Source organism: Heterodontus francisci, chromosome 9 (assembly GCF_036365525.1).
Source record: "Heterodontus francisci isolate sHetFra1 chromosome 9, sHetFra1.hap1, whole genome shotgun sequence".
Taxonomy (NCBI): domain Eukaryota; kingdom Metazoa; phylum Chordata; class Chondrichthyes; order Heterodontiformes; family Heterodontidae; genus Heterodontus; species Heterodontus francisci.
The window spans coordinates 104757143-104775529 of record NC_090379.1 but is presented as its reverse complement, the minus strand read 5'-3'; the positions used below and the strand labels follow the sequence as shown (position 1 = coordinate 104775529).

The 18387-nt window shown below is 46.0% G+C and overlaps 2 protein-coding genes across 4 annotated transcripts in view; both read right to left on the bottom strand.

The window, feature by feature from the left end:
* The window catches only part of jmjd7 (jumonji domain containing 7), a 39057-nt gene extending 36552 nt beyond the window's left edge, over nucleotides 1–2505 (bottom strand). Inside the window, exons 1-2 of the mRNA XM_068039620.1 lie at nucleotides 2409–2505; nucleotides 109–262 (exon numbers count right to left, since the gene is read on the bottom strand). Coding sequence (XP_067895721.1) covers nucleotides 109–262; nucleotides 2409–2457 — 203 coding nt within the window. The 5' untranslated portion in view covers nucleotides 2458–2505. The remainder of the gene's footprint in view (nucleotides 1–108; nucleotides 263–2408) is intronic.
* A 7076-nt stretch (nucleotides 2506–9581) lies between these two features.
* The window catches only part of mapkbp1 (mitogen-activated protein kinase binding protein 1), a 368915-nt gene continuing 360109 nt past the window's right edge, over nucleotides 9582–18387 (bottom strand). For all 3 annotated transcript variants that reach the window (XM_068039616.1, XM_068039618.1, XM_068039619.1), the window contains 3 exons: nucleotides 15972–16955; nucleotides 11000–11085; nucleotides 9582–10266 (listed from right to left, as the gene is read on the bottom strand). In XM_068039616.1, coding sequence (XP_067895717.1) covers nucleotides 9955–10266; nucleotides 11000–11085; nucleotides 15972–16955 — 1382 coding nt within the window. In that variant the 3' untranslated portion in view covers nucleotides 9582–9954. The remainder of the gene's footprint in view (nucleotides 10267–10999; nucleotides 11086–15971; nucleotides 16956–18387) is intronic.

The window sequence follows — 18387 nt, the reverse complement described above, 5'->3', positions numbered from 1 at the left end:
TGAAGATTGTTGCAAATGCTTCAGCCTTATCTTTCGCACTGATGTGCTGGGCTCCCCCATCATTGAGGATGGGATATTTGTAATAAGTAAACAGAGTTAGCACAATACCTGAGATAGGAGGCTGTCCATTTGGAGACTGCTGGCCAGTGACTGATGGCATTTCGCACGATGAAGGGCTTGTTGGGACCCAGCCAGCTTCGCTGGAATTCCAATGGTGTGGGGGGCTGGTCTAAGTAGGATACTGAGTCATTCAAGTAAAGCTCTGCAAACAAGGTGGAGATGGTGCCTTCAGTGAGGAAGCAACAACAAAAACTTGCATTTTTATAATGCCTTTAATGCCGTAGAACATCTCAAGGTGCTTCACAAGTGTGTTATCAATCGAAATTTTATTTTATATAGAGATACAGCACTGAAACAGACACCTAGCAACAGGGGATATTAGGACAGATGACCAAAGGCTTGGCAAAGAGGTTGGCTTTAAGGAACACCTTAAAGGAGGAGAGAGATAGGGAGATTTAGGGAGGGAATTCCAGAGCTTAGGGCCGAGGCAGCTAAAAGCATGGCTGCCAATAGTGGATTGATTAAAATCAGGGATGCACAAGATGCCAGAACTTGTGGGGTGCAGAGATTGCAAAGGCTTTTAGGGTTGTTGGAGGTCACAGAAATTTGGAGGGATGAGGCCACAGAGGGATTTGAGAACAAACATGAGAATTTTAACATGATGGTGTTGCCCGAGCAGGAGCCAGTGTAGATCAGTAAGCACAGGTGAACGGGACTTGGCGCAAGTCAGGATATGCGCAACAGAATTTCGGAATTTTGCACAGGTTGGAAGATGGGAGACCAGCCAGGAGAGCATTGGAATAGTTAAGCCAAGAGATAACAAAGGCATGGCTGAGCGTTTCAGCAGCAGATGAGCTCGGTGGGGGAGTGGGGGGGGGGGGGGGGGGGGAGGGTGGTAGATGTCAGACAATGTTTCAGAGGAGGGAGTAGGCAGTCTTGGTGATGGAGCAGATTCATGGTTGGAAGTTCATCATTAGATCAAACACAGGACCAAGGCTGAGAAATATCTGGCCAGCTTCAGACAGTTACCAGCGAGAGGCATGAAAATGATGGCCAGGGAATGGAGTTTGTTTGTGTTGGGGACCAAAGACAATGGGTCTGGTCTTCCCAATACTTCATCAGAGGAAATTTCTGCTCGTGCTATATAGCATGGCAGACAAGGAGTGTGACAAGAGACAGTGGAGAGGTCCAGAGAGGTGATTTTAAGAAATTTTTTTGATTTAGAAATACAGCACTGAAACAGGCCCTTCGGCCCACCGAGTCTGTGCCGACCATTAACCACCCATTTATACTAATCCCATATTCCTACCACATCCTCACCTGTCCCTATATTCCCCTACCACCTACCTACACTCGGGGCAATTTATAATGGCCAATTTACCTATCAACCTGCAAGTCTTTTTGGCTGTGGGAGGAAACCGGAGCACCCGGAGGAACCCACGCAGATACAGGGAGAACTTGCAAACTCCACACAGGCAGTACCCAGAATTGAACCCAGGTCACTGGAGCTGTGAGGCTGCGGTGCTAGCCACTGTGATGGTAAGATTGAGCTGAGTGTCGTCCAAGTACAGGTGGAACCTGACATTGTGCATTTCGATGAGGTCACTGAGGGACAACATGTAGATGAGAAACAGAAGGGGGCCAAGAATAGATCCTTGGGGACGCCAGAGGTAATGGTGCAGGATTGGGAACAGAAATCATTATAGGTGATCCCCAGGTTACAATTTGTTAAGAACCAGGCAAGGGCAGTTCCACCCAGCTGGACGATGGAGGAGTGACATTGGAGGAAGAGGTTATAGGCTAGAGATAGGTCGAGAACGATGAGGAGCGATAGTTGACCGTGGTCACAGTCACACAATGTCATTTATGATTTCCCGCCAGTTTCGGTATTGTGGCGAGGCAGAAACCTGATTGGACAGGATCAAACATGGAATTGCGGGAAAGATGGGCACGGATTTGGGAGACAGCAGCATGTACAAGGACTTTGGCTGCAAGGACAGTGAATTCAAGAGTGAGATTTTTCAGGAGATTGGTGATGAGGGTAGATTCGAAGGGGAATGGGACAGTACCTGAAGAGAGAGAAACATTAATATTAGCTACAAGAAGTTAGGTGGTCAACAGTTTGGTGGGAATAGGGTTGAGGGTGCGACCCATGGACAAGATAAGCTCGGAGAGGACACAATGTGAGATGGGGTAGAATTTAGAGAAAAATGTGTTCAGGGCGAGGTCAACGGGGAACACTTGCTGCCTCAGCCGGCGAGCCGAGGAAGGCCGCCAGATTGCAGTCAGGGGCGAAGCAAAACAGCACCTCCTCGCCGCCCCCTCCCGTTTCACAAACACTTTCTCACCTCGGGCCTCCAACGCCAATCGCTGCAGACTCTCCCGCACCAACTGCATCTCACCCCGGCCTTGGGAACAACGACGCCGCCGCCAGGGGCCGGGAGGGAGGTGTCACAGCGCCGCCAGGGGCCGGGAGGAATCAGAGCGCCATCAGGGGCTGGGAGGGAGGTGTCACAGCGCCGCCAGGGGCCGGGAGGAATCAGAGCGCCATCAGGGGCTGGGAGGGAGGTGTCACAGCGCCGCCAGGCCCTGGGAGGTGTCACAGCGCCGCCAGGGGATGGGAGGAATCACAGCGCCGTCAGGTGCTGGGAGGGAGGTGTCACAGCGCCGCCAGGGGCCGGGAGGAATCAGAGCGCCATCAGGGGCTGGGAGGGAGGTGTCACAGCGCCGCCAGGGGCCAGGAGGAATCAGAGCGCCATCAGGGGCCGGGAGGGAGGTGTCACAGCGCCGCCAGGGGCCGGGAGGGAGGTGTCACAGCGCCGCCAGGGGCCGGGAGGGAGGTGTCACAGCGCCGCCAGGGGCCGGGAGGAATCAGAGCGCCATCAGGGGCCGGGAGGGAGGTGTCACAGCGCCGCCAGGGGCCGGGAGGGAGGTGTCACAGCGCCGCCAGGGGCCGGGAGGGAGGTGTCACAGCGCCGCCAGGGGCCGGGAGGGAGGTGTCACAGCGCCGCCAGGGGCCGGGAGGGAGGTGTCACAGCGCCGCCAGGCCCTGGGAGGTAGGAATCGCAGCGGCTGGGAGGAGTCCCAATGCTGTTTCTCGGCCAGAGCAACTGCTGCCGCACAGCATAATTATGTGTCGGAGGTTGGAGCCTGAATCAAATCTGCAAACTCGAACTCGTAGATTAAAATACAATGTGTTTTGAACCTAAAAGGGTCAGTTAGGTTTGATTCATTTCAACACTTTGCAATTACACATGTGATCCTAAATCGTCATTTGTCTTATCAGTTGATAGTACTCAGAGCTGGAGACAGTAATTGCCCATCCTTACATTCCTACACATATCTTCCACTCATCTATTCTGTTGCTAATACAAGCATATACAGTGCAGATAAAAACAAGAAATGCTGGAAATACTCAGCAGGTCTGGCAGCATCTGTGGAGAGAGAAGCAAAGTTAACGTTTCCGGTCAGTAACCCTTCTTCGGAACTGACATATTAAAAATGGCAAAGGTTATAAGCAAGTGAGGTGGGGGTGGGGCAAAGGAGAAGGTGTAGATTGGACAAGGCCACATAGCTGACCAAAAGGTCACGGAGAACAGGCAACCAATATGTTGATGGTGTGTTGAAAGACAAAGCATTAGTACAGAAAAGGTGTTAACGGACTGAATATTGAACAGCAGCAAGTACAAACATGAAAAAAAAAGTGGGTAAGCAAACTGAACAAACTAAGATGAAATGAAATAAATGCAAAAAAAGGTTGTAAAAAATGTAAAAAAGAAAAAACAACTAAAAATGAAAGTAAAATGGGGGGCTGTCATGCTCTGAAATTATTGAACTCAATGTTCAGTCCGGCAGGCTGTAGTGTGCCTAATTTGTAAATGAGATGCTGTTCCTCGAGCTTGCGTTGATGTTCACTGGAACACTGCAGCAATCCCAGGACAGAGATGTGAGCATGAGAGCAGGGGGGAGTGTTGAAATGACAAGCAACCGGAAGCTCAGGGTCCTGCTTGCGGACTGAGCGGAGATGTTCCGCAAAGCGGTCACCCAGTCTGCGCTTTGTCTCCCTAGTGTAGAGACCACACTGTGAGCAGCGAATACAGTATACTAGTTTGAAAGAAGTTCAAGTAAATCGCTGCTTCACCTGAAAGGAGTGTTTAGGGCCTGGGATAGTGAGGAGAGATTGCAGGGGAAGGTACCATGGGACGGGGACGAGGTGGTGGGGGTAATGGAGGAGTGGACCAGGGTGTCGCGGAGGGAATGATCCCTTCGGAATGCTGACAGGGGAAGGGAGGGGAAGATGCATTTGGTAGTGGCATCACGCTGGAGGTGGCGGAAATGGCGGAGGATGATCCTTTGGATATGGAGGCTGATGGGGTGGAAAGTGAGGACAAGGGGAACCCTGTCACGGTTCTGGGAGGGAGGGGAAGGTTGAGGGCAGAGGTACGGGAAATCGGCCGGACACTGTTGAGGGCCCTGTCAACAACAGTGGGGGGGGAATCCTCAGTTGAGGAAAAAGGAGGTCATATCAGAAGCACCGTCATGGAAGGTAGCATCATCAGAGCAGATGCGTCGAAGATGGAGAAACTGGGAGAATGGAGTCTTTACAAGAGATAGGGTGTGAAGAAGTGTAGTCGAGGTAGCTGTGGGTGTAGGTGGGCTTATAATGGATATTAGTAGACAACCTATCCCCAGCGATGGAGACAGAGAAGTCGAGGAAGGGAAGTGTCAGAGATGGACCATGTAAAGGTGAGAGAAGGGTGTCCATTTCTGTGTCTCCAGTTATTTTCTGCCTTTTTGACAGCGCTCTGCTGACACTGAAGGAGCTCCATAGCTGTAAGCTGTTGTTTGGAGACCATGTTATGTTAAGTTCCCTCATAATCCACAGACTGCACCAGGACCCGTCTGCATGAAGATTGTAAAAGCTGCCAGTGCACTGCGCAGGTAAAAGGCCTCAGCGAGTCAATTCATTGGGTAGATGAGGTCCATATTAATGGTAGGGCAGGAGATGGGAACAACGTTCATGCTGACTTCCTGAAAGCTACTTTAATCAAGGGGGAAGGGGGATGAAGACTGTCATGGTTTGGGGATTTGTGCTAAAACCCCCAATTCATCTGACAGCTATCCTGCTTAAACCGGCAATATGTGAAATATATAAACACACACCCTCGCTATTACAGGGCACAGAGTTTCTATCCACAATGGGGATGATTGTAATGAAACCCCAAAATATTTTATAAATACATGAAGAGCAAGAGGATAACTAAGGAAAGAGTAGGACCAATTAGAGACCAAAAAAGAACAAGACATGGGCATCCGTCTTAATGAATACTTTGCATCTGTTTTCACAAAAATGAGGGATGAAGCAGACGTTACAGTTAAGGAGGAGGAGTGTGAAATATTGGATGGGAAAAACATAGTGAGGGTGTTTAGCATTCTTGAAAGTGGATAAATCTCCAGTCCTGGATGAAATGTATCCCAGGCTGCTAAGAAGAGCAAGTCGAGAAATAGCAGAGGCTCTGGCCATCATTTTCCAATCCTCTCTGGCTGGAGGCACGGTCCCAGAGGACCGAAAGACAGCTAATGTTGTACCGTTGTTTAAAAAGATGGAAGTGCTAGTCGAGTAATCACTGGCCAATCAGCCTGACCTTGGTTGTGGGCAAATTATTGGAAAAAATTGAGAGACAGTATGAATCATCATTTAGAAAGGCACAGATTAATCAAGGATAGTCAGCATGGATTTGTTAAGGGAAGCTCCTGTCTGTCTCACCAACCTCATTGAAATGTTTGAGGAAGTAACAAGGATAGTCGATGAGGGTAACGCGTTTGATGTAGTCTGCAGTTCATTCTCAGTAAAACAACGCACGATCTTGCTGGGTGGGGTGGGGGAGGCGGGGGGGGGCTTGCCTTTTCGACCCAGTGCTGGGAGCCCTGCTGGCCACGAAATCCAGTCTACATCTCTCTTTCACTCTCCACAGATGCTGCCTGACCTGCTGAGTATTTCCAGCACTTTCTGCTTCTATTTCAGATTTCCAGCATCTGCTGTATTTTGCTCTCGTGTCAGATTATCTTGTTATTTCATTATAACAGTGACTGGACTTCAAAAAGTTATTTTGGGGTGTCCTGGGGCGGTGAATGGAGCTATTTAAATGCAAGTCATTCCTTTATCACTTTGCTGTTCGTGGGACCTTGGCAAATTGGCTGCCGCATTTCCCACATTATAACAGTAACGACACTTCAAAAATACTTCTTCTGTTTCAGGTGTTGCTTGAGGGATAAATATTGATTTAATAATCGATTAGAAATACCATTATGTCCATGAAGACCATCACCATCGCTATGTGCACTTTGACAAGTTCAAGGCTTTCCTCCCAAATGTTGGGATTTTATTGCAAATATTTAAGACATGACCAACATGTTGTACAAACACTATGGCAAAACAGGTAAAAACAGTCACCTACAGTACAAGAATTACACAGGGGAAAAAAACATTCACTGCAACCAGCTTAAAAATTAGTTTGGTATCCCATTATAGAAATGAAGACAGTACTTTCCTTATAAAATACATTGGTACAAATTAATCTTTGTGGACAATGGTTTGAAGAAATTAGAGAGTTTAAAATGTCTCCAAAATGGCCTTCAGCATGCACCACTGACGTGCATCATTGGGACGCACCATGCAAAGAACCTTCATGCACATACAAGTTGCAACCTGGACTACAATGTCCTGTGATATTCTGCCTCATTCCAGGCCGCGGTCCCTAGTGTTCTTCACATTTAAAATACTAATAAAAATTTGGGATGATCCCGACCACTCCATCGTTACGCCATTACACCTGGAGCTTCTCTGATTGATTGGCATTGTTAGAGAAAATTATAAATAAATCTCCACGAATGGAGCAGGTCCCTGGCAGCAGATACTTAAGGGAGGAGGCACCCAAATGTCTGGCACCTCTGGGAAAAGGCAGCCATACTCCCAATACCGGAGGAAGAATACAGCAACTCTACTGGTAGCTGGGACAGAATACACCCATACTCCTGGTACCTCAGGGGGAATCCAGCCACACTCAGAACTGTTGTAGACTGGATCTCTCTGAATTTCACAAACCAGTAGAACTGGTGCATGGTTCCACAGCTGCTGCCTGCTTTGTGCTCATCCTTCATGTGTAAGCCTGAACAGTGAGTGCTGGGGAGCAATCCCCTGGTGATGGAGGGTGTACTGCAGCTGAACTCAATCCTGAGAGCAACATGCACACACTCTCCAGCACAGATTAATCTGTCCCCTCCCCAGCCAGGGTACACTGAAGCCAATTTTACATCTTTGCCCCTTCTACCACTGCCTGGCTGGGATCCAAGACCGAGAATCAAACCTGGGACCTTCCTGATATCTATGGCTCAGCACCACCCCATGTGACTCATTTACACCCGGAGCAAATGAAGTAGGTAAGGCAATTTTTAACACTTGAAACACTTCTTTGAAAGCATGCAATTGCCATCGATCATGGCCATCCGTACAAAGTCTCTATAATCTGCAAAGTCTTTATAAAGTTGTTTGAAAAAAACTGTTTTTACAAAAAAAGAACTGTTGTTTTATTTCCCTTTTGAAACTCTGGCCGATTTAACAGTCTGTACACAGGGAAAAGACAACAACCAACAAGCTCACCAGACAGCTTCAGTCAATCAGACACACACTCACTCACTGAAAAAACTTTACAATCAAGATCTCAAATCGCTTCTGAACAGGAAGTTCACAGTCCTGATCACAACACAGGAGGAAACACTTCATTGACGAAGAATAACCTTTCTTTCTGCTTAGCTGTTGCGATATTCAGTAAATACCATCTTCCCAAGTAGTATGGAATGTAAGGAGACATCTAAGAGTCAGGAAAGATCTAAGAAATAGAGTTTCTCCATCTCCAAAGAAATCTCCAGGAATATACTGAGGATTGAGAGATTCTATGTCATTTGGATTACTTCAGTTTTAGGATTCTTACCCAAGGTTTGGACAAATTGTTAAAGTTTGGTGAGGGTCCTCAAAGAGCTTGGGGCAATTCCTGTCCAGGGTTTGTGGTTTCCTGTCCAGGGTTTGTGGTTTCCTGTCCAGGGTTTGTGGTTTCCTGTCCAGGGTTTGTGAGTTCCTATTCAGAGACTGTGGTTTCCTGTACAGAGTTTGTGGTTTCCTGTACAGAGTTTGTGGTTTCCTGTACAGAGTTTGTGGTTTCCTGTTCAGAGTCACTGTACAAAGTTTGGGCTTCCCGCCTGGACACTTGGTAGATTCCTACATTGTATGTAGGGTCATGCTCAGAATTTGGGATGTTTTTCCTGGTATATAGTTTCACTGGTCAATGAAACCCGTTGCCTGAATTGTGTTCCAATTATCACTGTGCATTAAGGTACCAGCACAGGCTCAACAGGTTAAAACAACCTGAAAGAACTGTACAGCTTGATTCAAACATGCGTACAGGTTTGCAGTGACCTTATACTCCATGGAACAAACATCCATCCATCAGGGTACTGTGGTTTGCCATTCTACTGCTTTTTCCAATAAGGCATTAAACATCATCTTTATCCTTCCCCTCACCTGTATTGTGTTCACATTTCTCAATTCTCCAGCAAAGAAACAAATTTCAGTGAGATGAAGTTCCGGGGACAATTTGACTGAGGGGTGAAGTTCAGGGGACAATCTGACAGAGGGGTGAATGGGGACAACCTGAGGGGTGAAGTTCAGGAGGGAGTGACTGAAGGATTTAGCTTGTACAGAGCGAACAGCAAAAGGGGATAATGCAGCACATTGTGCAGTTGCTGAGCGATGGGTGAAGAACTCTTTTTTCGTCACACACCTGTAACTTCCTCATTCCTGAAAGTAAACATTTTTTTTTCCAGTAAATAAGACAATATTCCTGAAGGTTATATCCTCCAATTTCCCAAATAAGGGGAATGGAAGTATGTAGAAAAGCAACTGTGGTCCAATCAAGAGGGAATACACATTATACAATAAACTGTAGGGAATATCAACAGCACCCACTGGTTTGCAGGCTCCTTCCCCTTACTTAAAGGGAATGTCAGTATAGTGATGGTGGCTTCAGTCAGCATTTAACCATTAAGGTCTCTGTCACTGAAGACTCAGCTCCAAATATTTCATGATCCGTACTGATCCATTCCAGTGTTTTAGTTTCACCAGTGGGACTACCTTCTCCGTTAGCTGTACCAGAGAGATTTAGTGTCTGACTGGAAGAGCCTGAACAACATCCAGTTGGAGGGAGGAAGAGACAGACAGCCAGAGAGTGAAAGAGACAGTGCGAGAAAATAAAGAGCGAGAACTTGAGACACAGAATGAGAGGATCTTGTAACAAGGCTGGGCTAGCCAACACATGACCCGTCAGAATCGCATTGCTTCAGTCTTCCTGCAGCGGTGACGCACAGTCTGTTGCAGTTCATTCTCACTAAAACAAAATCTATGTTTCTACAACATGTTTTTCTTCTGAACATTGCCCCCCCCTCCACCCCGGCCAACAACTCCCCACCCTGCGGATCACCAACAGTCCCACCTGGCAGCCTCTGCTCTAGTAAACCAAGCCAAGACCCCTTTCTGTTACTCTCTAGGCTCGAACTGAAATGTTTGTACTGACCACTTTAGGAGCGAGACACTGCAGGGTGGCACTGCAGTAAGGTGGTTCCATCGTGACCCCATCAACTTTGCCCTTACAGCCTATATTCCAGGGGCTGGATGTGGGGAACTAAAACAGTAAATAGAAGTAGGAAGGAATGGCAATAAAGGTTTTTCATAGTCAGTTAGACAATGGAATTTAACCAGCTCCGTGAGCTAAGTTTTTTATGGCTCATTGTGACGGTTGCATGGGCTTTGCAAGACTACAATTACATTGTTCACAGTACAATTCACAGTCCTGAACCTTCCCTTCCTCCTGGCTGCTTATGATCCATCCTTCGCTCTACAGCTTGGAGTAAAAGCTCTGAATACTGCTCGAGCAGGGCCAGGGTCTTCTCGTCTTCAAAGCCATCGCCCTTCACTGTGGGATTACTGCCTGGATAAGACGGTGAGGCCACTAGGCCCAGTCCTTGGGAAGATAGCCCAGGGCCTGCTCCAGGGTGCTGGAGACAATCCAATTCTTTCCTCACAGAGGAAAATGTTTCTGAAAGAACGGCAGTTATCTGGCAGCTCTCGTCCGAGGAGTCCTTGTTATCGGCTGCCTGTAGATAGAGAGGGATGAAAACTATTAGTTACAAGGGACCTCAGTGAGCAGTAAGCACATGTCCTGGACTGTACCATTCTATGAGCAGTGAGCACATGTCCTGGACTGTACCATTCTATGAGCAGTGAGCACCACCCGGGACTGCACCTGCCATGGACTGTACCATTCTCTGAGCAGTGAGCACCACCCAGAACTGCACCTGCCATGGACTGTACCATTCTCTGAGGAGTGAGCACCACCCAGGACTGTACCATTCTCTGAGCAGTGAACACATGCTCTGGATTGTACCATTCCCGAGCAGTGAGCACATGTCCTGGACTGTACCATTCTCTGAGCAGTGAGCACCACCCGGAACTGCACCTGCCATGGACTGTACCATTCTCTGAGCAGTGAGCACCACCCAGAACTGTACCATTCTCTGAGCAGTGAGCACCTGGCATGGACTGCACCATTCTCTGAGAAGTGAGTACATGTCCTGGACCGTACCATTCAGTGACCACCTGCCCTGGACCGTACCATTCTCTGAGCAGTGGGCACCACCCAGGACTGTACCATTCTCTGAGCAGTGAACACATGCTCTGGATTGTACCATTCCTGAGGAGTGAGCACCACCCTGGATTGTACTATTCCCTGAAGAGTGAACTCCAAACAGCTTTTAGCAGCAGAGCTTCATTGTGCCACTGAGCCCTGGATCAACTTTGGACATTTCCGGCAATGCCAGCAATACTCACCATTCGGTAAAGGCTCAGGGCTCTCTCTAAGCAGCTCTGCAGCTCACTTGCCAGGAGTTTACAGCTCTGAACACTGACAGCAGGACCTGCCAAAAAAAGAGAGTAGAAAGGTGATTACTGTTACAACCAATTTATCAAGCTCACCATAGACTTGATCGCTCTCAGTGCTTCATTCCAATGAGTCCATTTCACAGTTCAGGAGCAAAGATCACTGTTATTAATCCCCTTTCTCTCCAGGTAAATGGGTTGTTTCAAATACTCTGCCCCAACTGCCCCACCCCCAAAAACACACCAATCACCAGACAATCATCTAGGTCCAAGCACCTAAAATGCCCTAACACTAAAAGTCACCTAGTAATTAGCTACATGGATAGTCAATGCACTGAAATGCTGGGAATGGCATCATGCACTCAACCTCAGTGCAGACCCCCACTCCCCCCCCCCCCAGCCCAACACCACACCCACATGCCCCATTTCTCTAAGCTCTCCTTATAGCTTGGTCCTTAATCAAGGGAATCGGTGTGACCAAAACTGGACACAAGACCCGAGCTAAAGCTTGACCAAAGCACTGCACAGTATGAGCTTAATCTCCTGATTTATAAAACTATGATCAGGGTCTATAGATCAGGCAAGTTAGCTCAGCACTCTGTTTCCTTTGTTCATTATTGCTCGACAGTGACCTAACATGTTAAGTGCTGAATCTACTAACATTCTGCAGATCCTTTTCAATCTCATTTTCACTGAGTACGTACATCAGACATATTTTGTTCCAATGTGCCATACCTCACACTTAGCAACTCCTGTCACACACTTTAGTTCCTGCTCTTGCAACATTCGGTCATTCTTTTCTTTGAACATTTACCATTATAAATTTTAGTGGGTCAACTATGGCAATGTAGTTGTGAGCTCTAGGAACACAGGAACAGGAGACTGTTCAGCCCTTTGAGCCTGTTCCACCATTCAATTAGATTGTGGCTGATCTGCACTTCAATCCCATTAGCCAACAAAAATCTATCAAACTCAGTCTGGAAAGTTCCAATTGTACCCCAGCATCCACAGCCAGTGTTCCAGATTTTTACTATTCTTTGTGTGAAAAAGAACTTCCTGATTTTGCTCCTGAACCACCTAGCTCTAATTTCAAGGTTATGTCTTTTTATTCTGCCCCCGCCCCCCACCCCCCCACACCCGACTCCAGCAGAGGAAATAATTTCACTCTATCTGCCCTATTTAATTTTTTAAAGATTTTAAACACCTTGATCAGATCATCCCTCAATCTTTTATACCCAAATGAAGACAAACCAATGCAACCTGTCCTCATATTTTAACCCTTTTAGTCCTGGTATCTGTCTGAGGGGAGGCGGTGGCATAGTGGTAATGTCACTAGACTGGTAATCCAGAGCCCAGGCTAATGCTCTGGGGACATGGGTTCGAATCCCACCACGGCAGATGGTGAAATTGAATTCAATTGATAAAAAATCTGGAGTTAAAAAGCTCGCCTAGTGGTGATCATGAAACCATTGTCAATTGTTGTATAAAACCCATCCGGTTCACTAATGTCCTAGTGAATGAAATCTGCTGTCTTTACCTGGTCTGGCCTACATGTGACTCCAAACCCACAGCAATGTGGTTGACTCTTAAATGCTCTCTGAAATGGCCTAGCAAGCCACTCAGTTCAAGGGCAAAAAGGGATGGGCAAAAAATGCTGGCATAGCCAACGATGCCCACATCCCCAAACCAATATAAAATAAAAAGTCTGGTGAATCTGGTCTGTACCTCCTCCATGGCCAGTATATCTTTCTGAGGTGTGCTGCCCAAAACTGAATGCAGTACCCCAGATGGGGTCTGACCAAGACTCTGTCCAACTGAAGTGTCACTTCCTCACCTGTATTCCAACCCCCTTGTGGTAAAGGCCAACACTTCATTAGCCTTTTTGATTATGTTTCGTACCTGTCTACTGGCTTTAAAATGATTTGTCTACCTGGACACCCAAATCTCTTTGCTCCTCTAAAGTTTCTAATTTCTCACCATTCAGAAAATATTCTGATCTGTCTTTCATGTATCCAGATTGGATGGCCTCACTCTTTCCCACATTGAACCCAATCTGCCATAGTTTTGCCCACTCACTTAATCTATGTCCCTCTGTAATCTTCTGATCTCTTCCACACAACTTACTGTTTCTCCTAACCTGGTGTCATCTGCAAACCTGTATCTACTGCTCTCTAATCTTTCATCCTAGTTGTTTAAACTCAGGCCCTAGAAGAGTTCTCTGGGCAAGACATCCCACCATTCAGACATAAAGTACCCTTTATCTTTACTCTGTCTCCAACCTCACAACTGATTTCTAACCCAAGTCACAAGATTAGCTTCATTCTGCGTACTTCATTTTTGCTAATCTCTTGTGAGAGTTCAGAATGTGAGCCCTATCAGTTATACAGTCAGTGTTCACAGGGAGAGGTTAACACTCCAGTGATGCTTTAACTTAGTTGGCCAATAATAAAGGAACTCACACCACTTCATATCTGGTGCGACTGACATGCTAGTCAGTCAGAGTGCAGCAGCACCATGCCACAATGAGAGCACAAGGTTTGAACATATGAACATACAATCAAACAAACGAATTAGGAGCAGGAGTAGGCCACTCGGCCCCTCGAGCCTGCTGCATCATTCAATAAGATCATGGCTGATCTGATTGTAACCCTGACTCCACATTCCCACCTACCACCGATAACCTTTCATCGTCTTGCTCATCAGGGATCTATCTACCTCTGCCTTAAAAAATATTTAAAGACTCTGTTTCCACTGTCTTTTGAGGAAGAGAATTCCAAAGACTCATGACCTTCTGAGAGAAAAAATTTCTCATCTCTGTCTTAAATGGGTGACCCCTTATTTTTAAACAGTGACCCCTAGTTCTAGATTCTCCAACAAGGGGAAACATCCTTTCCACATCCACCCTGTCAAGACCCCTCAGAATCTAATATGTTTCAATCAAGTCGCATCTTATTCTTCTAAACTCCAGCAGATATAAGCCTAGCCTGTCCAACCTTTTCTCATAAGAGAACCTGCCCATTGACCAGTACTGTACACAATACTCCAGATGTGGTCTCACCAATGCCCTGTATAACTGAAGCACACCCTCCTTACTTTTGTATTCAATTCCCCTTGCAATAAACGATAACATTCTATTAGCTTTCCTAATTACTTGCTGAACCTGCATTCTAACCTTTGCGATTCGTGCACTAGAACATCCAGATCCCTCTGCATGTCAGAGCTCTGCAATCTCTCACCATTTAGATAATATGCTTCTTTTTATTCTTCCTGCCAAAATGGACAATTTCACATTTTCCCACATTATACTCCATTTGCCAGATCTTTGCCCACTCACTTAACCCATCTATATCCCTTTGTAGCCTCCTTATGTCCTCTTCACAATTTACTTTCCTACCTGTCTTCGAGTGATCAGCAAATTTAGCAACCATACCTTTGGTCCCTTCATCCAAGACATTTATATAAATTGTAAAAAGTTGAGGCGCCTGCACTGATCCCTGTGGCACACCACTCATTACATCTTGCTAATCAGAAAATGACCCATTTATGCCTACTCTCTGTTTCCTGTTAGCTAACCAATCTTCTATCCATGCCAATATGTTACCCCCTACACCATGAGCTTTTATATTTCGCAATACCTTTGATGTGGCACCTTCTCAAATGCCTTCTGGAAATCTAAGTACAATACATCCACTGGTTCCCCTTTATCCACAGCACACGTTACTTCTTCAAAGAACTCCAATAAACTGGTTAAACATGATTTTCCTTTTATAAAACCATGTTGACTTTGCCTGATTACCTTGAATTTTTCTAAATGCCTTGCTATAATATCTTTAATAATAGCTTCTAACATTTTCTCTATGACAGATGTTAAGCTAACTGGCCTGTTGTTTCCTGCTTTCTGTCTCCCTCCCCTTCATTCGCTATTTTCCAATCGAATGGATCCTTCCGCGAATCTAGGAAATTTTTGAAAAGTAAAACCAACGCATCAACTATCTCATTAGCCACTTCTTTTAAGACCATAGGATGAAGTCCATCAGGACCCGGGGACTTGTCAGCCCACAGCTCCAACAATTTGCTCAGTACCACTTCCCTGGTGATCATAATGTTCTTGAGTCCCTCCTTCCCTTCCATTTCCTGACTTACAACTATTTCTGGGATGTAACTTGTATCCTCTGTAGTGAAGACTGATGCAAAATATCTGTTCAATTCATCTGCCATTTCTTTATTTTCCTTATTAATTCCCCAGACTCACTTTCTATAGGGCCAATGCTCACTTTGTTAACTCTCTTCTTTTTAAAATATCTATAGAAACTCTTACCATCTGTTTTTATATTACTAGATAGCTTTCTCTCATACTCTAATTTTCCTTCCTCATCAATCTTTTTGTCATTCTTTGCTGTTCTTTATATTCTGTCCAACCTTCTGACCTGCCATCCACCTTTGCGCAATTATATGCTTTTTGTTTAAGTTTGGTACTATACTATACTTTAAGTTTGAGCCTCGAATCCCTCTCATGGCGAGATCTTGAGTGCAATTGTACTGCACTGGAATCAACATGCTTCCTCAAACATGACGGGGTTTGGGGGGGGGGGGGGGCGGGGGGTGGGGAGGAAGGAAGGGAAGGGTTGGAGGGAGAGGAGCTGTTCTTGGAAATATGCTTGGGTCCAGTGACACTGCATGGAATAGGGAAGACCAGCAAAGAAGAAGGGGAGATCATAACAAGTATTTTAAATTTACACATTTTGAATCAAGAGAGCCTGAATTTACAAGACAACAGAACAATGGAAACAAAAGGAGCAGAAGTATGCACCAATATGATCAGTGCACTTCAATGAGCACAATTCTCAATCATGGTCAAGTGCATCAATCAATCAAGAGAGGAAGATTTGAAAAGAAATGGGAGAAACCAGAGCTCCATTCATACCTGGTTCCTTTGCAAAAGTCTTCTCTGGCACAGAAGGACGTGTTGCTGGTGTAGAAAGGGTTACTGTTTGGTCACTTGCTGCTGGAATGTTGGGTAAAGAGTCCGAGGTTTCTTTAACAAGCCTGGTGCATCTGGACTTGGAGTTAGCAGACAGCCAAGCGAAAGACACTTGCTGACTAGGAGATTTAAGAGATGTCTCTACTTGTGACTCATGGTGACACTGAACCGGTGGCTGGAGTGCCAGTGGAGTAGCTGTCTCCTGCCTGGGTGTGGAAGTATTACCATTCATTTTCTCCTGGCTGTCCCTATGAGTGATATGGCCATCGCCCAGGGAAGACCTGCATTTTGCTCCTGCTGCTGCTGAAAGAGGCAGTTTGAAGGACTCTGTTTCACAGGGAGACTTCAACTTGATTGGTGGCGAGAAAGAAGTCAAAGAAGGTCTGTCGGGCAGTGGTTTAGGTAGATCCAGGAATAAGTTAGCCCGAGTGCCAAGAGTTAATTTAGCCTGAGAGCTATTAGCAGGAGACATTGTGAAACCTCCTGGTTGTTGTAACAATAGCTTGGAGCTTGTGCTCTCCCTCCAGTTCTGTTTAATCATCTCCTGTTTGTGAGAGATTTCATTCACAATGTCCACGGTAACCAAAGGTGAAGTCCGAGTTGACATTTCCAAAGATTGCCCACCCACACTCTTTTCTGATGCTGACAATTCCTCGCCATTCTCAGTGAAGTTCAGGCTGTCTCCCATTGAAACACTGCGTGACATCTTGGCCATGGAGCTGGTAGTTGGGTTCATGTAGGATTTCTGTTTGGTGCTCTTTCCCTGAGAGTTATCCTTTGCCAGCGATGATGATAGGGCATCCACTTTACTGGGGACTAAGGGTAAGGTTCGCCGCTGGTTGGTCCTTTCTTTCTCAGTTACTGTCAATGAATGAGAATGCAGCTTTGTAGATGTGATCACTGTCGGTGTTGTATCTGTTGGGTAAACTAAATGGTACAAACACAATGAAAATGAGTAAACCAAAAACAGGAATAACTAACAGGTTTACAAAGGATTCAACATTAAATCATTCTCATTACCAGATTATTCTCATCATTCCAAGGGCCTCATCATAGCTCACGACATGTCATGGAGGAACCGCTGTCTCCTAATTCACTCAGAAAATGTTCTCAGCACAGGAGTAAAGCAGCCTCAATACTGGGGGATCTTTATGAATATGGGTCCCCCAGAAGTCAGGATTTTTCTTGAGAAGAGGACCCTGAATACCAAGAGATGCTCATCAGTATGGGACGTTCAATATCGAGAGATCCTCGTCAGTATGGGACGCTCAATATCAAGAGATCCTCGTCAGTATGGGACGCTCAATATCAAGAGATCCTCGTCAGTATGGGACGCTCAATATCAAGAGATCCTCGTCAGTATGGGACGCTCAATATCAAGAGATCCTCGCCAGAATGGGACCCTCAATATCGAGAGATCCTCGTCAGTATGGGACGCTCAATATCGAGAGATCCTCGTCAGTATGGGACGCTCAATATCGAGAGATCCTCGTCAGTATGGGACCCTCAATATCGAGAGATCCTCGTCAGAATGGAATCTTCAATATTAATCGATCCTCAATGGTATGGGACCCTCAATATCGAGATCCTCAACAGTATGGGACCCTCAATATCGAGAGATCCTCGTCAGAATGGAATCTTCAATATTAATCGATCCTCAATGGTATGGGACCCTCAATATCGAGATCCTCAACAGTATGGGACCTTCAATATCAAGAGATCCTCGTCAGTATGGGACCCTCAATATCAAGAGATCCTCGTCAGTATGGGACCCTCAATATTAATCGATCCTCAATGGTATGGGACCCTCAATATCGAGATCCTCAACAGTATGGGACCCTCAATATCAAGAGATCCTCGTCAGTATGGGACCCTCAATATTAATCGATCCTCAATGGTATGGGACCCTCAATATCGAGATCCTCAACAGTATGGGACCCTCAATATCAAGAGATCCTCGTCAGTATGGGATCTTCAATATTAATAGATCCTCGTCAGTATGGGACCCTCAATATTGAGAGATCCTCATCAGAATGGGACCCTCAATATCAAGAGATCCTCGTCAGTATGGGATCTTCAATATTAATAGATCCTCGTCAGTATGGGACCCTCAATATTGAGAGATCCTCATCAGAATGGGACCCTCAATATTAATAGATCCTCATCAGTATGGGACCCTCAATATCAAGAGATCCTCATCAGTATGGGACCCTCAATATTAATAGATCCTCATCAGTATGGGACCCTCAATATTGTCATGCTAGGAGCCCACCTGCCAACAATGAGGCACATTAATTTTGTCATGAACATTGATTTTAAACTGTTACTGAAATGAAGAAAGGACTTGTTAAACAGATCA